The 22,359-nt window shown below is 38.5% G+C and overlaps 2 protein-coding genes across 5 annotated transcripts in view; one reads left to right on the forward strand and one right to left on the reverse strand.

The window, feature by feature from the left end:
- kctd4 (potassium channel tetramerization domain containing 4) overlaps positions 1-9,675 on the reverse strand; it is a 30,629-nt gene extending 20,954 nt beyond the window's left edge. For 2 of the 3 annotated variants that reach the window (XM_069889640.1, XM_069889638.1), the window contains exon 1: positions 9,504-9,675. The gene's annotated coding sequence lies outside the window, so the exon portion shown is untranslated. Of the gene's footprint in view, positions 1-8,969; positions 9,035-9,503 lie in introns of all 3 variants that reach the window. The other variant, XM_069889637.1, reaches the window with a different exon arrangement.
- gtf2f2a (general transcription factor IIF, polypeptide 2a) overlaps positions 1-22,359 on the forward strand; it is a 112,913-nt gene that overhangs the window by 65,820 nt on the left and 24,734 nt on the right. For both annotated transcript variants that reach the window (XM_069889636.1, XM_069889635.1), the window contains 2 exons: positions 5,113-5,194; positions 21,508-21,607. In XM_069889636.1, the coding sequence (XP_069745737.1) occupies positions 5,113-5,194; positions 21,508-21,607 (182 nt within the window). The remainder of the gene's footprint in view (positions 1-5,112; positions 5,195-21,507; positions 21,608-22,359) is intronic.

The following is a 22,359-nucleotide window of genomic DNA, read 5'->3' on the forward strand; positions in this document are numbered from 1 at the left end:
TTATATATCCTTTATATTTATGATCTCATTCCCGTATTCCATTTAACGTATTCCATTACATAGCTGTTTGGCTGCAACAAGTAAAAATGTTTGGGTCGTATGTACATTGCATGGGGAAATAACTCATTATCTCATTATCAATCCTGCCTTGATGGTTGGTTGTTTATTGTTTCATTGATAGAACAGATTGTAGTTTTAAATTATTTAGGGGGCTAACATTTATTTTCCTATTGGATTTTATTCCAGTTACCAAATGGCAATGATTGATTGATTAAGACATTTGTATAAGAAAGATGGATTAACAAATTAGATTGCTTATGTCCACCTTCAAATGCACTGGTGAAATTCTTAACAGTCCAAGTTAAAGCATCAGCAAGACACAGGTTTTCTTTTTTTTACCTTGCCATTTACAGTGCCCTCCATAATGTTTGCGATAAAGATAACTTTTTTCCTTTATTTGCCCCTGACCTCCACAGTTTTAAATTTGTAATCAAACAATTCACATGTGATTGAAGTGCACATTCCAGATTTTATTCAAGGTTGTTGCTATAATTTTGGTTTGACCATGTAGAAATCACAACACTTTTTATACATTGTCCACTCATTTCAGAGCACCATAAAGTTTGGGACATTTGGCTTCACAGGTATTTGTGAGTACTCGGGTATGTTTAATTGCTTCATTGGTGCAGGCATAAGACAACTAGGCTTCTAAGCTTTTAATCACCTTTGGGGTCTGTAGTTGAAATTTTTCAACGTGAGGAGCAGAGTTGTGTCGATGAAAGTAAAATAAGCCATTATGAGGCTGCAAAACAAGAATAAGAAAGAGACATCATCCAAACCTTAGGATTATAAAAATCAACTTTTTGGAACATTATTAAGAAGAAAGAGCATATTCATTGCAAAGGGACGGGGAGGCTAAGGAAGAGCTCACTGCTGATGGCAGAACAATTCTCATCATAATGCGGAAATATCCCAAACACCTGTCCAACAGATCAGAAACACACTTCAGGAGGCAGGTGTGGATGTGTCAATGACCACTGTCCACAGAAGACTTCATGAATAGAAATAGATGCCACACAGAAAAATGCAAACCACTAGTTAGCCACAGAAATGGGATGGCCAGATTACAGTTTGCCAATAAGAATTCTGGAAAAAGATCTTGTGTTCAGCTGATTAACCTGATGCAGAGCGATGGCAACAGCACATGTGGAGATGCAAAGGACCTGCCCAAGATCAAAGCATGCCACCTCATTTGTGAAACATGGTTCTGGGGGTGTTATCGCCTGAGCATTTATGGCTGCCACAGTTACTGGCGCACTTATCTTCATTAATGATGTAACTGCTGATGGCAGTAGCAAAATGAATTCTGAGGTATATAGAAACATCTTCTTAAGTTCAAGCAAATGCCTCCAAACTCATTGGACAGCACTTCATCCTACAGGAAGACAATGATCCCACACATACTGCAAAAGCAACAAAGGAGTTTTTCAAAGCTAAAAACTGAAAAATTCTTGAATGGCCAAGTCAGTCACTGATCTAAATACAATTGAGCTTGCCTTTCATATGCTGAAGGAAAAACATAAGGGAACAAGCCCCCAAAACAAGCAGGAACTGAACATGGGTGCAATGGAGGCTTGGCAGAGAATCACCAAAGAAGATACTCAGCATTTTGTTTTAACTATGTATCACAGCTTTCAGTCAGAGCAAGTATGGATATACAACAAAGTACTAAACATTACTACTTTAATATACATACTATTACGAAGTCCCAAACATTATAGTGCCCTGAACTGGGGGAACTATGTATAAAAAGTGCTGTAATTATAGTCAAACCAAAATATATACAAATAACCTTGAATAAAATCTGGAATGTGCACTTTAGTCACATGTGAATTGTTTGATTATAAATTTAAAACTATGGAATACAGGGGAAAATAAGGCGGGGAGGATAAAGTGTCTGCCCCAAACATTATGGAGGGCCCTGTAATTATTTTCATGTTCAGGTTTTATTGAACCAGAGTAATAGGGCCTCAAGCTGACATAAATGCAGATTGTGAGTGTTTCTTGAAAAGAATTTGGTTCAATTTTATACAAAACATATAAAAAGCTATTTTGCACATTTTCATATAATAGTGCCGTTCACACAACTGGACTGACCACTCCACCAATCACACAACTGGACTGTCCAGTCCACCAATCACACAACTGGACTGTCCAGTCCACCAATCACACAACTGGACTGACCACTCTGCCAGTCACACAACTGGACTGACCACACCACCAGTCACACAACTGGACTGACCACTCCACCAATCACACAACTGGACTGACCACTCCACCAATCACACAACTGGACTGACCACTCCACCAATCACACAACTGGACTGACCACTCCACCAGTCACACAACTGGACTGACCACACCACCAGTCACACAACTGGACTGACCACTCCACCAATCACACAACTGGACTGACCACTCCACCAGTCACACAACTGGACTGTCCAGTCCACCAATCACACAACTGGACTGACCACTCTGCCAGTCACACAACTGGACTGACCACACCACCAGTCACACAACTGGACTGACCACTCCACCAATCACACAACTGGACTGACCACTCCACCAATCACACAACTGGACTGACCACTCCACCAATCACACAACTGGACTGATCACTCCACCAATCACACAACTGGACTGACCTCTCCACCAATCACACAACTGGACTGACCACTCCACCGATCACACAACTAGACTGACCACTCCACCAGTCACCAGTCACACAACTGGACTGACCACTCCACCATTCACACAACTGGACTGACCACTCCACCAGTCACATAACTGGACTGACCACTCCACCAATCACACAACTGGACTGACCACTCCACCAATCACACAACTGGACTGATCACTCCACCGATCACACAACTGGACTGACCACTCCACCAGTCACCAGTCACACAACTGGACTGACCACTCCACCAGTCACACAACTGGACTGACCACTCCACCAGTCACATAACTGGACTGACCACTCCACCAGTCACACAACTGGACTGACTACTCCACCAGTCATACAACTGGACTGACCACTCCACCAACCACACAACTGGACTGACCACTCCACCAGTCACACAACTGGACTGACCACTTCACCAATCACACAACTGGACAGACCACTCCACCGGTCACACAACTGGACTGACCACTCCACCGGTCACACAACTGGACTGACCCCTCCACCAATCACACAACTGGACTGACCACTCCACCAGATACACAACTGGACTGACCACTCCACCAATCACACAACTGGACTGACCACTCCACCAATCACACAACTGGACTGACCACTCCACCAATCACAAAACTGGGCTGACCACAACCTCCAATCACAAAATTGGCCTGACCTCTCTCAGCTAACATTTCCTCAGCATAATTAATCACGATGTAGAATGTCTTACAAGCAGCAATTAGACCAACAATGTGCAACTTTTGCTTTTAACTCCCAATTAAACTAGGAAAGAAATCTTATGGTGAGACTATTGCTATGTATGCCTACCTGAGTTTTAGTGCATTGCTTATTTTGTACATTATCAGTGAGTCCCACAATTTGAATGCACCTGTCTCAATCTGTGACAATAAGGACAGATGGGAAGGGTAGGCCTGGCCATGTTATCGGAAACCTGTGTATTTCTCCACCGCCTCCCTAAGGTTCTCCCTCAAGAACACAACAGCCTTTAATGTTGCTCTACTGTGGCCACTGCAGAGAGGTTGTCAAGGCTGAGTCGAGCTTTCCCAACAAACTATCTGTATGACTACAATAGCTGTGAACATTCTGAAAGAACTGCTGTTGGGAACCACACAATTGATCCAATATTGGGAGAAACCAATCTAACAAGTTTTTAAATGCAAGTTGTCTTAATTGCATTACTATTGGACAGGGGTGGGTATCAAGGCTAAAAGCAGCAACCTTTTTTCCTTGCACCATCTGGAACGTGCCGGGGTGGGGTGTAGATTAATTGGGCAGCACGGACTCCTGGGCCGAAATGGGCTGTTGCTGTGCTGTATGTCTAATTTTTAAAAAAATGACCAAGCAGTGATCAGCTTGTTTTTTTAATATCAGCATAATGAAGATTTTATGGATAGTGCACGTGATTTACTGGACTTCCTTCTGCTCTCTATTTAATATCTGACGTGTATCTAATTGAGGTTGAAATCGTTTTTGGCAAATTCACACCTGTTGTATTGTTCCATAGTGTAAACATGTCTGATAAATTCAAAATCCAATCTAAACTACTAGTTGACAATGACTTACAGGAATCTGCCAAACTGGCACTTTAGTTAACTTCACACTCCATATCAACAGGAGTTCAAAAAGGAGTTGATCGTCACTTTCAGAACATGTGACAAAAAGGTGCAAAAAAGAATTTTATGATAAAGTGCACCAAGTAGTGATTAAAAAACAACCTCTAGTTATACACATTTCATTTAGCTTCAGGTGTTGCATTTTCAGAAACTACTGTCATGCCCCATGACTGGTCATAGAATGTTAGTGTTTAAATGATTATTGGATACATTTGCCTTAAGTTTATTCAGTATTTATACAGAATTAATTGGGTACAGGATTTTTTTTATTACTCCATTACATTTGAAGGTCTTTTCAGTCGGACTAAATTTTTTTTGAGAGTGAGGAAATGTCGGTTAATCTTTTTTCACTTTATTTTATCCTCCATTTTACCGATTCTTGCTCATATCAATGGGTTCATACCATAATTGCAGCCATATCAATATTCTGCTCTCATAAAAAGTTGTTCTTCTAGTTACACTAACATTGGTACCTCTGCTGTTTTCTTATTACTCAGACAAATTCTGTAATTGGGTGAAGAACAAACACAAAAATAGATAAAAGTCACCCCAACCATGGTTATTCCATGAGATAGAATTCAGTGAATGGCAGGTAAATGTATTTGAGTTTGCATAGAGGCAGCAATGTTTTTTGATGTAATTTTCCATCTCAGAATTTTTGGCAATCTGAATATTAGCTGTGTTCTTATGGCTGTTTATTTCTCACTCATTTGATTTTTCTTTTCTCACCCCAAGAAAAACTAACCTTTGAAGGTGTTGTGGTTCAGCGTGCAGAATGTACACCAGCTGTCAATGAATCTTACATGAGATTAAAAAGGTCAGTAGTGACTTTGGTAACAAAGAAAGTTTTTTTTAAAATTCATGATTTTAAGAGTGTGTTAAATACAATGCAAATGCAGCAGCAGTATTTTTGGTGTTGAAATTCATAATTAATTTCCCTATACAGTATGTTTCCAATTAACCAATCAACCGAAATTCCAGGTGAGACATGATGTCATAATTTTAAAAAAAGAAAAAAATGTACCCACCACGCTCAAGTGGGTCTACAGGGAATCAGTTTTATAAAGGAGACATTTGTCCTCAGGTTATACATTGAAGGATAGCACTCATTATTTATTTATAATTTGTCATTTTTTGCCATGAGTTACTGCAACTTTATGATAAATTGCATTGTGGCGTTCTCAGAATTTGAAATTAATACCGCACTCTCTCCCTGCCTGCCCGTCCGAGCTGCGCTTTCTCACCCCTCACCTGAGCCACTCCCTGTCAAATACCCTTTCAGCGGGGTCACTGAAATTCTGCTGGAGGGCAATCCCTGTGCAATCTCCTCCCGCTTACAAATGAGGTGAGACCTCAGGCTCCTGGGCAGGAGCAGAGATCTCAGGCTCCCGGGCAGGATTGGCAACGGTGGTGGGGAGGTGTTGGGGATTGGCAATTGCGTTGGTAGGTGTCGGGGATTGGCGATAGCCAATATAAGTATTCTCCTGATGCTACTGGGCTGCTTTAGAGAAAATACCCAAATATCCAAAAAATCCACTTAATCAAGATTGGTCCGGTTGCAAGCATTTCAGATAATTGGAAATGTACTGTATAAACCTGTCATCAAAATGTTTTGATGTACCACTCATTACTTTTTTAAATAACGAAAGATTCTTAAATTATTCTCTCCTTAAGACATTGTATAAATCTTAACAGATGATCCTTCACTGTTTTCCATAATCGTGACTAACGAGTTTATTGTTATATACATTGTACTCTGTATATGTACACTGAAATTCTTACTTGCTGCACATTAAATTAAATTATGGAAGATAATAAATAGAAAAGATAGATGATAAATATTCACAATTACATAATGCAAGAAAAAAAAGAGTGGCATTACAATAGAACAGTCCATCCTTTTTGTGGTGTTGGTGTTTTTCTGGCTATCCATCCCATAGGATGATGATGCTTCCTTTCAGTCAGTTTGATGTGAGGATACCCACTCCTCAGAAAGGAACAGGATATGTGTGAATGGATTTATGTGAGTAACGGTTGCACAAGTCCAGACCCTCCTTCTTGACATCCCCTCCCGGATCCCGTGGTATGGTGAGGTCCAAGATGGCTGGGGGAAGTTCTGTTGTAGTGATTGGCTAGACTAAGCTTCGATGCAAGGGATACGCTTTCCGTGCTTCAGGGCATGTGTTTGCTAGATGGCCTTTGATCCTACAAGAGGGTGTGGGATGTGGGATGAAATAGGAAATGCTAAACCCCCATTGATCAGGTTCTTGTGCCTGTTAGCAGCCATTCCACCTCACTGGTGTTGTCTCCATGTTTTCTTAGGATCATTGGATTAAAAAAATGCAAAAGGAATAAACAGAATGTAAGACATCAGAAGGAAGTCTGGCAATATCAGTTTGATTCTATTCTATTTTTCCATACATTTACAATTTGAGTCTGCTGAGTAAAATTCATTTCATACTAAAAGTAATGCCCTTTTCTGCATTACTACTTTGCTCTCTCATCTGAAGCCTGAGCTCCTTTGAGTGATTTTTACTGAATCCTCTCAGGCCATACTAAGTAATTTCTTGAACCAGCTCATTGGGGACATCTGAATGTTGGATTAAATTAGTTATATTTATGCTCATAAATGTAACTCAATTTTGTGTTTCATGTTTGGCAAACAGCTAAAGCTGAAACAAGAGGGATGGAGCCATCTCCAACTATTGCCAAGCAACAAACATAGCCATCCGTCATTATGTTTAATGAATTTTCAAACAGTAATCCTGCTCAATATTCCAATTTACCCTAAAATTTTGTTGAATTAGTTAACTTCAATTAATTTTTTGTTTGAGGTACTTTTGCTGACCTTAGTGCTGAGTTAAGTACAGAGTATATATATTTTCAGCCTTTGTTCCTGGATCTGAGTGTTAATTTGAGGTCTTTGCAGAAGGTGTGCATCTGTGATGTAGTGTCAGGTTCATCTGTGAACCCTTCAGTGAACAGACAATACTTAAAACAGTGTTACACAGGAAGAATGGACACTCAAGTGAGACATTCTGCCATAGCAAAAAGAATTAACAAAGAAGGAGAGGTCGGAATAAATAACATTACCAAGAAAAAATGTAATAATTCATTTAAATTTCATCCATCTTTGAAAGAAGGTTCTGTCTTTACTCCATATACTCAGTTAAGAATCATATCTGTGTTCAATTTAAAGGGTAATTTTTAATGCAAATGTCATAAAATATGACTGACACAGTGATTTGATAGACCCGTTTGATCTGATAAAGCATTTAGAAATATATACTCTTCACAAAAGATAACCTTACCCATGCTCAACAAACTCCCTAGAGTGCTGACCTTTGCAGGGAAAGATTCCTCAATGTTAATTATTCAATGTTATTAATGCTAATTATTCGGTGTTTTTAAATTCACTCTATGACTACCAAATGTTCAATAAAAATGAATTACACCAATTGAATTTGGAATGATGTGTAGCTTTAATAAATAGTGTTGGATTCTCTCCAATTTAATAAGTACTGTGAGTAATTTCCAGTCTGTTCAAAGCTCAGCCGAATCATGAGAATCTACAGACAACGTGAGTGGAATTAATATAAGTTCTGACTGACGGGGTTTGCAGTTTTAAATTTGAAATCATCTAATCAATGGTGAGAATGATCTTAGATTTAAATCCTTACATCGAGGCTGACAGCAGTCAGAAATGGTTAACGTCTTATTTTATTCTCTATTTCTGCTCACAATTACATTGTAAAATGGTTGAAATTGTTCTGAATGTTGAAGTAAATATTTTATTAAACATTGTGTTTTGATTAATAACTTTTTCCCCTCATTCTGCATTCTTCGAAAAGAAAGCAGAACCACATGCATCAGGCTAGTATATAATAGATAATCATTTAGTGTTGTGAATCTGACATTCATTGTAGAAATGCAGAGATGCCAAAAGCTTAAAATGGCTGAAGTTGAGAGAGCTACTATCTATATCCAAATCCCTTCAGACTATTTCAGGGAATCACTGTCTAGATTCAACAACCTTTTATTGAGCACATTTATTTGTTTAAAACTATCCAGTTGTATTCTTGTGTTTGATGATTTAGCTAGCAGAATGAAGTTAGTAATTGTGATCATTTTTAATGAGCTGCATTAACTGTTGGTTAATCATTCCATCTTTATCAATATGAATTTATTTCCCTGCCGGGTAGTTAACTTAAATAACTCATTTAAGTGAGTACATAATGCACTGTTGAGCATAAGGTGAGAAGTAAGTAGTTAACATTAATAGTTCATTTTTTTAATGAACACCTGAGTGGCCTTTAACATTAAATATTGAAAACAAAGAAATGATCGGGCATCATAGAGCTTTATTCATAAAGCAGAATGTGTCTGTCCCAAACCATTGTAAACATAGTATGCAAAATTCTCTGTCACAAAGGCATAGTTGGATCCCAAATAATGCCCTGTGATTAAAACCATAATGCAGACCACCACAGAATATTTATCTGGAAGTTTGCCAATGTCAGGTAAGTAACAAGTGGCTGTGAAATTCAGAGGAACTTAGGTTTTAAAAAGGCTACATCAAAAAAAAAACCTACCTCTGCATTTGTAGCTTTAGTTGACAAAGGGCATCAGGTTTTCCTTCTATTCTTTTATTCTCAGTCTGGTCAAAGAAAATTGTAAAACGTAGCACAGCAATGTGGAAAAAAATGTGTCATCAAAATTCTTGAATGATGAAAACCATTATTGTGCCAACAATCTGCAAGTTGCCCAGCAGCAAGAAATTGTTTCTGTGATATCCCTGAGAGAACTTAGAAAAATACAATAATTTCCAAATGTTTCCTAACTCATGGTGCTGAATACGAGTTAGATTTGGAGCTCAGGGTTTAAAATATTTGCACAATGGCATCTTAAATAGGATGTAACATTTTACTTTGGAATAATATGTGATGGAAGATTTGTAGCTCTTGCAAACGCTTTAGCAGTCTTTCAAAGCTTACGAATGACTTGATTTCCACATTTCTGACTGTGGTGTAAGGATTCCTGGTGTGATTGTGATAAAAGAGCCACAGATTGTTATGCTTATGTTAATGATCGATAAGAGAGGAAATGTATATTAAAAATATTCTTACCTTTTGGAACAGAGGCTATCGCAGCCGATAAAGGTTCATAGTTGAAGTGTTGTGCCTTGCCAAGGCAGGGCTGTACAGGGAAGGAAAGGAAATGAGCGCTGAGGAGTTGCTGATTTATTGCAGAAGTGTGGTGGCAGCGTGACTCAGAGTATCCAGGAGTTGGGTAACTATAAATTACAATCGTAAACCCAACCTACTGAACATCTCTATGTTGATGTGTCTGAGAGTCTGTATAAAAACAAAAAAAAATCTGAGCATGGTCTTTGAAAAGAGTTCTTGTTTCAGTTTTTTTTTGCATTTAACTCTTTTAGAAGCCACAAGATTAAGCAGATTAAATGCCAAATAAAACTCGAGGTTATATTGATTGCTTATCATCACTACTTGAATCTAATTTTGGCAAAGATTGTCTCCAGTTGTTGCATGTAGACGTTCTTTAATCAATTTATCTGTCTTGCACACATTAAACTCCACAATGCCTCCCACCGACATTTACCAAAGGTAGATGGGAATGAACAAAAAAAAATCAACCTTGTCTATTAAAATGTTTTTTTAATCCTGGTGGAGTTACTCTCTCTTATAAAATTCAGTGCATTTACTATCTTTGACCAACATGCAGAAACTTTTAAAAAAAGGTGTTCAAAGGATTGCCAGTGTTTTTTTTAATGTTGGCTTCTTTCCCTCTGTCGTCGTGTGGACTTGTACAACACAGGAAATGCCCATCAGCTCCATGCAGACCATCACTCGCCTATTTACACTAATCACATTTTTAAAATTCTCCCCACGTTCTCATCAACTCGCCACAGATTCTCCCACTCAACTGCACGCTAGGGGCAATTTACAGGAACCGATGAACTTACCAACCTGCATGTCTTTGGGATTTGGGAGGGAATCTATGCAGTCATGGTGAAAACGTGCAGACACCACAAAGACAGAACTTGAGGTTAGGATCAAACTGGAGTCTCACAAGCTGTGAGGCAACAGCACTATTAAGACATTTGACAGTTTCCCTCATGGTAAGCAAATCCAGAAGATGAAGACACATGGGATCTTTGGTGATTTGGTAGATTAGATTCAAATTAAACAAGAAAATCTGCAGGCATTGTGATTGTAGTTTAACACAGAGGTCATGCACCATTCTTTGTGGAAAAGATACATAACCAACATTCCGGGCCTGAGTCCTTCGTCAAGGTATGAGCAAAAAGCAGGCAGGCACCTGAATAAAATGTTGAGGGGGAGGAGCAAAGGCCCACAGGCAAGAGGTCATAGGTGAATGCGACTGGGAAAGAAGGGGAAAAAAAGCTACGAAGTGGTAGTGGGAAGGGATAGCTCTCTGAATGGAGAGGGAAGGGGGTGAGGAGCTGAAGGAAAGGATAGAGAGGGATAGGGAAAATGAGAGAGAGGGGAGAAAGGCCTAACAGAAACTGGAGGTCTATGTAAATGTCTTTTTTTTAATTTAGACATACAGCATAGTAACAGGTCCTTTCAGCCCACAAACCCGTGCTGTCCAATTACACCAATTAACCTATAACCCCCCTGTACATTAGGGTTAGGGTTTTGTTTTGAACGGTGGGACGAAACTGGAGCCTCTGGGAAAACCCACACAGACACAGGGAGAACGTACAAACTCCTTAAATACAACGTAGGATTCGAACTTTGGTCCCGATCGCTGGCGCTGTAACACCGTTGCGCTAACCGCTACACTAACTGTGCCCAGTGTTCTTCCTCCAATTTCTGGGTGGCCTCAGTTTGACAGTACACAAGGCCATGGACAGACATGTCAGTGTGTGAGTGGGGCATGGAATTGAAATGGGTGGCAACTGGGAGATCCACTATTGCAGCGGACAAAGTGAAGGTGCTTACCAAAATGATCTCCCAGTCTGTGTCCCATCTCTCCGATGTAGAGAAGGCCAACAACGGGAGCACTGGATGCAGTATATAACTCCTACAGATTCACAAATGAAGTGTTGCTTCACCTGGAAGGAATGCTTGGGACCCTGAAAGGTGGTGAGGGAGGAAGTATGGGTGCAAGGGTAACATTTCTTGCAGCACAGAGGTAAGTACCAATGAAAATCTGAATTATCCAATTTATGTTTTCAATATTGTCAAGATATAGGTGCTTTTTGAATTCAACTTGGTCATGACCAAAGGTGATTTTAGGATGATTTGGGGAATCTCCTGGAACAAATTACTGAAATTCGATACTCTCAGGTGCCAGAATTGTTTTTATTGGAGAAATTAGCAGATATAAGATTTAAAATGAGGCTGTCGAAATATCAATTGAAATTTGTTAAACGTGCTTTAACAGTGGCCTGGAAATGCATAGTCATTACTTGGAAATCTGATTCCCAATTGAGTCTAACACGCTGGAAGTCAGAAATGCATAGTTGTGTTCCCTTGGAGAAGATTCTTACAACCTCAGAAATTGTTACATGTTTTTAAGAATATAGAACCTTTATTGAAGATATATGGGAGTTAACCTTTGATGATCCCCCCCCCTGATCTCCAATACCACTATCTCCAGTATCCCTGGCGTTGTCTATGTTAAGACATTTATCCTTTAAGGGAGGAAGTAGCCTCTGGATGAATCATGTATTGTTTCATCTGTATGTAATTAATGCTTTTGGAAAACAGATTATTTTGTCACATCATGAGAGAATTACCTCTTTTTTCCTTTTTCTTTGGGCAAGGATGTCTTTCTCTTTTTTCTGTTTCCTACTTTTCTTTTAAGGATCTGCACAGTGTGTAATTTTGTATTTATAAACAATATTGTGATAATGTCTTGATTCTTCTTTCTTTGGATATCAACATGTGGTTTGGTTTTGGTATTTTATTGTATATATCTGATGTTTCTTTGATTTTGTTTGTATTACAACTCCATGTTGATTGAAAATCCTTAATTAAAAAAAAGGAAGGTATCAAGGGGGCAATTAGTGGGAAGGGATGAGTGGATGAGGGAGTCATGGTGAGAGTAGTTCTTGGGAAAAGAGGAGAAGATGTCTTTGGGAGTGGGATCATGTTGTAGATGGCAGAAATTGCTGGATACATTGAATGCAAAGGCTGATGGGGTGGTAGGTGAAGTCAAGGAGAATCCTTGACTTGGTTTGGCCACAGAAATCAGAGAAATGGTGGAAGGCTGTTTCTCTGACTGGATGTCTGAGACCAGTGGGGTTCCACAGGGATCAAAGCCACAACTTCAGCAGAAGTCCAAAAATGCAGATGGGCTGGTTAGTAAATATGCAGATGACACGAAAATTGGTAGAATAGTGAATCATGAAGAAGGTTGTCAAAAACCCCTTTTATACAGCACTTGAAAGCCGGGTATTATCCACCTTTCAAGTGCATCGAAGGCGGATTGATTGGGGGGGGGAGGGGTGGTCTAAACTTACCCGGATGCGCTCTGCCAAGGTAGGTAGTACCAGAAGTGGAGCGTATTGATGAGGATCCAGTCTAGAATGGCAAGTGTGTTGCCATACTGTTGTGCTACACATCCCGCCTCTTTTGTTTCGGAAAGCCGGCTTGCTGTGTAAAAGGACTTACGAACCTGGCTTTTCTTCTGTTCTGTCCGAACAAGCAAGCTGGCTTCCAGAGACGGGTCGTGTATATAGCAATAATGCGGCTTTTCAGGGTAAAAAGGGCTAAAGAATCCATCAGTTTTTTCGATCAATTGGAGATGTATATGGATGGAGAAATGGCAGATGAAGCTTAATCCCCACCACTGAGAGATGTTGCACCTTAAGAGGAATATACAGTGATACCCCGTTATAACGTGATGGTTCAGGTCCAAAAATTCATGCCTGTAATTTTGCTTGACACGGAGACGAACCCCTGATCTAGGGGATGGATCTTAGATATGGTGTTCTTTGGGAGGTAGAAACTTAGATCTTTCCATTACAGCTTAATAGGTTGGTAGCTGGTGGGTGGGTGGGTCAGTTGTCAAGCAAAAGACGAGCTTTGGGTTCTAGCTTTTGCTTACGCAAATGAGCCTGAACCGCATGGACAAAAGTTATGTAAAACCAATCCTCAAAGATGACACTGGTCATCTAAGCTTTGCTGCTATGAGTACTCGAACAGTAACGACTTCATGTTCATGGTGGAAGTAGCAGGGCAAGTGAAAATTGCCACTCGTGAGTGGTTTTAACTTGTCTTCCAGGCTACAACAATGTCACGTGATCTTTGCATGGCTTGAACCCCTCATGTCGATGGGCATCATCTTTGCTAGACAGTGTGCAGTCTTGGATCATCTTGTAGGAAGGCCTGTTTTGTCGACGTAACCCCCTTCTTCTAAGTGAGTTTTAGTTCTGCCGACTGTTGGCTGAGCGAATTTCTCCAGACACTATCACATCCCGTGACAGCATTTAAACTGGTTTAGCCATCCATCGCTAGCTTTGAACTGTAAAGTTTCTCCTTTGATCAGCTGGTCAAACTTCTTGGCTTGAGATTTGAGAATAGGCCCAGAAATCGGAAGGCTTTCTGAGTGTGCTTGAACAAACCACTCATACAGGGAGTCATCGAGGCTGACATCTTTGGCTGTCTTCATGCATTTGGCCTTTAGTTCTGCTCTTCCTCAACTTTCCAAAGCGAGAGGAGTCACGTGATGGAGTAGTGGCCGGACGGTGAACTCCAGCCCTCTCCAGAAAAGTCGGGAAAAACAAGAGAAAATACAAAGGCACAGAAATACAAGTTAAAGAAAAGTGAGTATAAAGGTGGAAAGAAGATGGAGACAAAAGGAGAAAAATCAAAATCAACGGAAAGAAGAGAGGAAGAGAAGACAACGGAGGAAAAAGGTGAAGGCCTTACCTGTCCGAAGAGGCCCGCTGTGGAGAGAGGACCCCACTACCTCAGGTCGGTAGAAAAAGAACTACAACAATGGCTCACAGAGCCGAGTAAAAGTGCGCAACCGCGCATGCGCGACTCCTCGCGCATGCGCGATGCGCATGCAAAAAAAACACACCAACGGGAGGGGGGACCAGCTGGGGAGTCGATCTCCACAGCCGGCAACGACAGCTGCAGAACACCTGCAGCAAGAAGAGACCACAGAAGACAATGGAAACAAGAAAGAAGAGGAGGAAAGGGCATCAAAGAAACAACAGATGGCCAACCCAGAGGAAGAAGAAGAGGAAGAATACAGTGAAATAGATAAAGGGAAAGGCAAGGTAAAGGATATACTTGCTCTTGTTAGAGGATACATGGAGTCATTTAAAGAATGGCAAACACAGGAATTCAATGATTTAAGAAGAAGAATAAACAACACAGAAAAGAAAATAAATAAAATGGATATGACCTTAACAGAAATGGGGAAAAAAATGGACAAGATGGAAGAACGGGCAATAGCAGCAGAAATGGAGGTAGAAGACTTAAAAAAGAAATTGGAGGAATCTAATAAAAAAACTAAAGAGACACAAGAATTACTAGCCCAAAAAATAGATATAATGGAAAATTATAATAGAAGAAATAACATAAAGATAGTGGGCCTTAAGGAAGATGAAGAAGGCAAGAATATGAGGGAGTTTATAAAAGAATGGATCCCTAAGGCCCTAGGATGTCCAGAACTACAGCAAGAAATGGAAATAGAAAGGGCACATAGAGCATTGGCCCCTAAACCACAACCACAACAAAAACCAAGATCTATTGTAGTAAAATTCCTAAGATATACTACAAGAGAAAAGGTACTGGAGAAGACAATGGAAAAAGTAAGAGAGGGCAACAAACCACTGGAGTATAAAGGGCAAAAAATCTTCATTTATCCAGATAAAAGCTTTGAACTCCTAAAGAAGAGAAAAGAGTTCAATACAGCAAAAGCGATTTTATGGAAGAAAGGATATAAATTTACACTGAAGCATCCTGCGGTATTGAAAATATTTATTCCAGGACAACAAAACAGACTGTTCTCGGATCCAGAAGAAGCACGAAAATTTGCAGAACAATTACAAAAATAGACTGAGGGATGAAGACGGGTAATGAGAGCAAAAATGATCACGATTGATATGATGTGGGTAAAGACAAAAATAGACTGAGGGATGAAGACGGGTAATGAGGGTAAAAATGACCACGATTGATATGTATGCGGGTAAAGAGGTATAAGAGTGAATAGAGACAATGGGCATACGTGAAAGTATCTGTAATTAGAGGAAAACATAGATAGTATAGACAAGAATTAATAAGGGAAGGTAATGGAATAGAGAGAATAAGGAGGGAATTAAAAGAGTGACCTTTGTGACATATAAAATGTGAAATCTTTTCTTGGGGGGACTGGGTGGGGGAAAAGAGCGGTCACTGCAAAATCAGTTGACGCTTGCGAGTGGATTCGCAAATCCAAATGGAGAGGGGAGATGTGGTTGTCCGACAAGGGATAAAGGACAACTCAGGAGGGGAAGGAGAGATTGGGGATAAAGAAGATAGAAATAGGAGAATAAGGAAAATGTTGGATGTTGTAGGAATGTTGTCTGGTAAAGAGTTGAAAATAAGAAAACAGAAATTGAAAAGGAGGAAAGGTAATGATGGAAAAACGGAAAGAGAAGATAAACAAAATATAAAATGGCTACGCTGAACTATATGACTCTAAATATTAATGGAATACATAACCAAATTAAAAGGAAGAAACTACTAAATTTACTGAAAAAGGAAAAAATAGATAGCATTTGTCCAAGAAACACACTTAACTGAATTGGAGCACAAGAAATTAAAGAGAGATTGGGTAGGACATGTAACAGCAGCATCGTATAATTCAAAAGCAAGAGGAGTGGCTATATTAATTAGCAAAAATGTGCCATTTAAAATAGAAGAGGAAATAATAGATCCAGCAGGGAGATATGTTATGATAAAATGTCAGATATATTCGGAGCTTTGGAATCTACTTAATATATATTCACCTAACGAAGAAGATCAAAAGTTTATGCAAGATATCTTTTTGAAGGTAGCTAATACGCAAGGGAACATACTAATAGGAGGGGATTTCAATCTGAATTTGGATCCAAATATGGATAAAGTGGGGAAAAAAATTAACAGGAAGAACAAAGTAACCAAATTTATAATTAAATCAATGCAAGAAATGAAACTTGTGGACATATGGAGGAAACAAAACCCAAAAGAAAAGGAATACTCATAATACTCGACTAGACATAAAACATACTCAAGGATAGACCTATTCCTGTTATCAGCCCACATTCAAGGGAGAGTTAGGAAAACGGAATATAAAGCTAAACTATTATCGGACCACTCACCCCTGTTATTGGCAATAGAGCTAGAGGACATCCCTCCAAGAATGTATAGATGGAGATTAAACCCCATGCTACTTAAAAGACAGGATTTTAGAGAATTTATTGAAAAACAATTAAAAATGTACTTTGAAGTAAATACGGAATCAGTGGAAGATAAGTTTATACTATGGGACGCAATGAAAGCATTCATTAGAGAACAAATAATAAGTTATGCAACCAAGATGAAGAAGGACTATAATCAGGAAACAGAGCAGTTGGAAAGGGAAATAATAAACATAGAAAAAAAATTAGCAATAAAGGAAGATACAACCAAAAGAAGAGAATTGGCGGATAAAAAAATAAAATATGAAACATTACAAACATATAAGGTGGAGAAGAATATAATGAAGACAAAACAGAAATATTATGAACTAGGTGAAAAAACACACAAAATCTTAGCATGGCAGCTTAAGACAGAGCAAACTAAGAAAATGGTATTGGCAACAAGGAAAAAAGACAAACAAATTACATATAATCCAAAAGAAATTAAGGAAAACTTCAGAGAATTCTATGAACAATTATACCGAACTGAAAACGAAGGGAAAGAAGGGAAAATAGATGAATTTTTGACTAAAATTGAACTACCAAAACTACAAATAGAGGAACAAAATAAATTAACAGAACCATTTGGAACAGTAGAAATACAAGAGATAATAAAAAATTTACCAAATAATAAGACACCAGGAGAGGATGGACTCCCAATAGAATTCTACAAAACATTTAAAGATCTAATAATACCGCCCCTCCTGGATGTAATCAACCAGATTGATGAGACACAAAACTTACCAGATTCATGTAAAACAGCAATAATTACAGTGATACTAAAACAAGGGAAAGATCCACTCTCACCAGCGTCATATAGACCAATATCTCTGCTAAACACAGATTATAAGATAATAGCTAAACTATTAGCAAACAGATTAGCAGAACAGGTACCGAAAATGGTAAATTTAGACCAAACTGGATTTATCAAAAAAAGACGCACAACAGACAATATTTATAAATTTATTAACTTAATTCATGCAGTAGAAGGAAATAAAGCACCGGCAGTAGCAGTTGCTTTAGACGCAGAGAAGGCCTTCGACAGAGTAGAATGGAATTACTTGTTCAAAGTATTGCAAAAATTCAGTTTACCGGAGAAGTATATTAATTGGATTAAAGCATTATATGAGGGACCGTTAGCGAAAGTGACAGTAAATGGACATGTATCAAAGCAATTTAACTTAAGCAGGTCAACGCGGCAGGGATGCCCACTATCACCATTATTGTTTGCGCTAGCTATAGAACCACTAGCAGAATCGATAAGAATAGATAATAATATAAAAGGAATAAAAATAAAAGACAGGGAATATAAAATCAGTCTATTTGCGGATGATGTGATAGTGTACTTAACAGAACCAGAACTATCAATAAAAGAACTATATAAGAAATTGAAGGAATATGGAGAAGTGTCGGGATACAAGATAAACGTAAATAAAAGTGAAGCAATGCCTATGAATAACGCGGATTTCTCAAAATTTAAGTAGGAATCCCCATTCAGATGGCAAATGCAGGCAATAAGATACCTAGGTGTGCAAATAAACAAAAATCTAGGCCAATTATATAAACTCAATTACAATCCACTAATGAAAAAATTACAGGACGATTTAGAGCATTGGAAAGAGCTACCACTAACACTGATAGGAAGGATAAACTGTATTAAAATGAACATTTTTCCAAGGATACTATACTTATTTCAGGCATTGCCAATACAACTGACAGAAAAATTCTTCAAAGAGTTAAAGAAAATAATAAGGAGATTTTTATGGAGAGGGGGGAAACCGAGGATAGCACTAGATAAATTAACAGAATGGTATAAACAAGGAGGCTTACAATTGCCAAACTTCAAAAATTATTATAGAGCCGCACAATTAAGGTACCTATCAGATTTTTATCAAACAAGGGAAAAACCAGACTGGACAAGACTAGAATTAGATAAAATAGGGGAAAAGATACCTGAACACATATTATATAAATGGGACGAAAAATTGGTACAACATAGAACTTCTCCAGTATTACACCATCTCCTCAATATATGGAAGAAGATTCATGTAGAAAGAAATAAAATAAATTATCAAATACCAAAACTAATATTGATGCAAAATAAGCTACTCCCTTTTACAATAGACAACCTTTCCTTTAGAAAATGGGGAAAAAAAAGGGATTAAAAGAATAGAAAATTGTTTTTCATGAAGTAGATTCTTATCCTTTGAACAAATGAGAGATAAGTACAATATAACTGGAGATACAGCGCTGGCATATTACCAACTGAGATCCTACTTGAAAGATAAATTAGGAAGCAATTTGAGTTTACCAGAGGGAAGTAACCTTGAATATGTGATTACAGATACAATGTTAATCAAAAGATTTATAACAAATATGTATATCAAACTGCAAGAAAAGGAAAATGAGGAAACAAATGGTAAAACTAAACAAAAATGGGAACAAGATTTAAATATAAAGATAAAAAAGGAAACATGGGAGAAAATATGTTCTGGAACGATGAGAAATACAATAAATACGAGGCTGCGGATGATACAATATAATTGGTTACACAGACTATACATTACACCGCAAAAGTTAAATAAATGGGACCCAACAGTATCTGATAGATGTTTTCGATGTAAAAAAGAAAGGGGAACAACAATTCATGCAATCTGGACATGTGAGAGAGTAGAAAAATTTTGGGATGATCTCAATCAGATATTAAATAAAATAACAGAAAACAATATACCAAAGAATCCAGAGATCTTTCTCCTAAGTAACATAAAAAATAAAGAATTTGGAATTGACTTGGAAGATGCACAAAAAAGATTTGTCAAGATAGCCCTAGCCGTAGCAAAAAAATGTATTATGTCAACCTGGAAATTGGAAGATAATTTGAAAATACAACAATGGTATATAGAAATGAATAAATGTATTCCATTAGAAAAAATAACATATAGTTTAAGAAATAATATTGAAATATTCGAACAAGTATGGGAGCCTTACATTAAATACAATAGCGAAAACCTACCGGGAACAAACATTACCTAAGTTGATGGAAGGAGAAGAAAAGAAAAGAATGGACTCAGTAGAATTTCTGGTGTATTTTTGTTGAATGACAACATTGTCTGACTGAATTAATGCAACCTAGATTGTATACCTAAAATGGATGAGAGGGGGGGGGGTGGGGGGGTGGCTTGGGAGGAGGGAGGGGGGGGAGAAAAAATCACTGTAAATGTGTGGAAAAGAAAAAGTGTATATCATGGCTATTGTGATTTATGGTGTGAAAAATAAAAAATTTAAAAAAAAAAACTTTCCAAAGCGACACGCGTAACGTATCTTCTTGAGATTTTCGGCCACAAAGTGTTGATTCAGGTATGCTGGGGTCTAGTGCAACTTGGGTTTGAGTTTTATTCTTGATCACATCAAGTGAGTGAAGCTTTCACTGAAAAAGATTTTTGTCTTCTAATGGTGCATTCCATTTCGATCTGAAAACAATTTCAATTTCAGAAAGAGGGGGAAAAAAGGGATCCACTGGCTAACTGTATTTTATCTGGGTTTGCGTTAAATCGGGGTTTCACTGTATACAGTAAATGCAGGCCCCTTTGGAGTATTAATCTACAGAGTAATCATAGCTCCCTGAAAGTGCCAGCACAAGTAGTGTGTTGTCTAGTTTAGAGCTGCAAGGAAGATTTAGATTGACTTGGATTATTTTCTCTGGAGTGTCGGAGGCAGAAGGGAGACCTAATTGAAGTTTGCAAAATTATAAGAGACATAGATACGGTATATTGCAGGGGTCATTTTTCCAGGATGGAAATATTAAATTCAGGAGGGCATAGATTTAAAGTGAGAGGGAGAAATTTAAAAGGACAGGCATGAGGTAAGTTTTGCACAAAGTATGGAAGGTGTCTGGAAAAGGCTGCTGGGGATTGCCAGAAGCAGATGTTATAAAAGCATGAGGGCAGGAACATGAACTGATAGGAAGTGGAGGGATATAGACCATATATATGCTGATGTGATTAGATTAATTTGGCATCAAGGTCAGCACAGATGTTTTGAGCTCTTGTGCTGAAATGTTCTATGCCTAATTAGCTGCCTAATCTCTGTACAAAACCTGTTCAAATATCTTTTTCTCCCCCTCCCCACCTCTCCCTCTCCCCCTCTCCTCCTCTCTCCCTTCACCCCCTCCCCTTGTGACCTCACCCCACCCTTGCGCCCTCCTCCTCCTCTTCCTCTCCTCCTCTTCCTTTCCTCTTTTCCCTCTCCCCCCTCCCTATATCCCTCTCCCACTCACCCTCACCATTCTCCTTCCCCCCTCGCCCTCATCCCATTCCCCTTCATGACCTCACCCCTTCCCCTGGCCCTCTCACTCTCTCTCTCTCCCCCTCCCCTCCTCTACTTCCTCACCCTCCTTTCCCCCTCCATCTTTCCCCTCCCGGTTCCCTCCTCCTCCCCATTTCCCCCCTCCTCTCGTCTTTCTCTCTCCTCCTCACCCTCTCCAACCCCCTCCCTCCCTTTGCCCTCTCCTTCCTCTCCCTCCCCTCTTCCCACCTCCATTCTTTCCGGGCTCTCCATTTGTTTTGATCAAGTTGAGCACTTATTTCCATCTTGGCCTTGCATCATGTTGTTTCTGGATCCAGTTCATCTCCTCTGGATGTTTTATTTTTTTTTTTGCTGAGAAGAAATTCTGAAAAACTTACTTTACTTTTTCCCCCACATTTCAGACAGCAAATTGAGGAATCATCTAAACCGATCCGTCTCTCCTTACAACTGGATAAGGCTGTGACAACAAATTATAAGCCTGTTGCAAACCATCAGTACAACGTAAGTCTGATTTTGTTCACTAACCACATTGAAACATCTGATCATTGTTTTCAATGAAATACAAATATGTATATGGGTTGAGATGTATTTGTATAATGGGGTGTGAGCAGAGATACCAAATGTTTTGGGGGGTCTAACTACTATTTTAACTCTTCCAAACAATTAATGTTGTTGGAAATTTTAAAAAAATATTTTGTTAAATTAATGTTTAATCTGGATTGAAATAAAAAGCTCTGGCTATTTGTAAATTATTTTACATAAGTATCTTTCTTTTTCAATTTTTTTTACTGGTTTTTATAATAAATACATTACAATGAAGAAAAGGGAACGAAACTGAAAATATAATATCATGTAATTATATATAGCAAAATAAAACTTCAAACAGTATAAACTCAGTTTCTCCCCCACCCGACCCCCCTCATCTACTGCACTGGGTGAAGACAGAAAAGACATCAAAAATATGATAGATATATATATCACCTAACCTATTCTATTAAAGAAAACTAACCAAAAACATGTATCTTGATGGTTACATATATTTTTTACCTTTTGACTCATACTGTGAATCAAAAATACAAAGGCAAGACAATATCTCATCTGGAAGAGTGAGTATCAAATTAAAAACATTTACATGATATCTAATGTTTTCTGAACTTAAACAGAATATAATATGAGAAAACCATTGAAACTATTGGAGGTTTAGAGTCTTTCCATTTGACTTTTCTAGCCAAAAAAGTACATCAAATTGTAAT

This window comes from Narcine bancroftii, chromosome 7, assembly GCF_036971445.1.
Source record: "Narcine bancroftii isolate sNarBan1 chromosome 7, sNarBan1.hap1, whole genome shotgun sequence".
NCBI classification, from domain to species: domain Eukaryota; kingdom Metazoa; phylum Chordata; class Chondrichthyes; order Torpediniformes; family Narcinidae; genus Narcine; species Narcine bancroftii.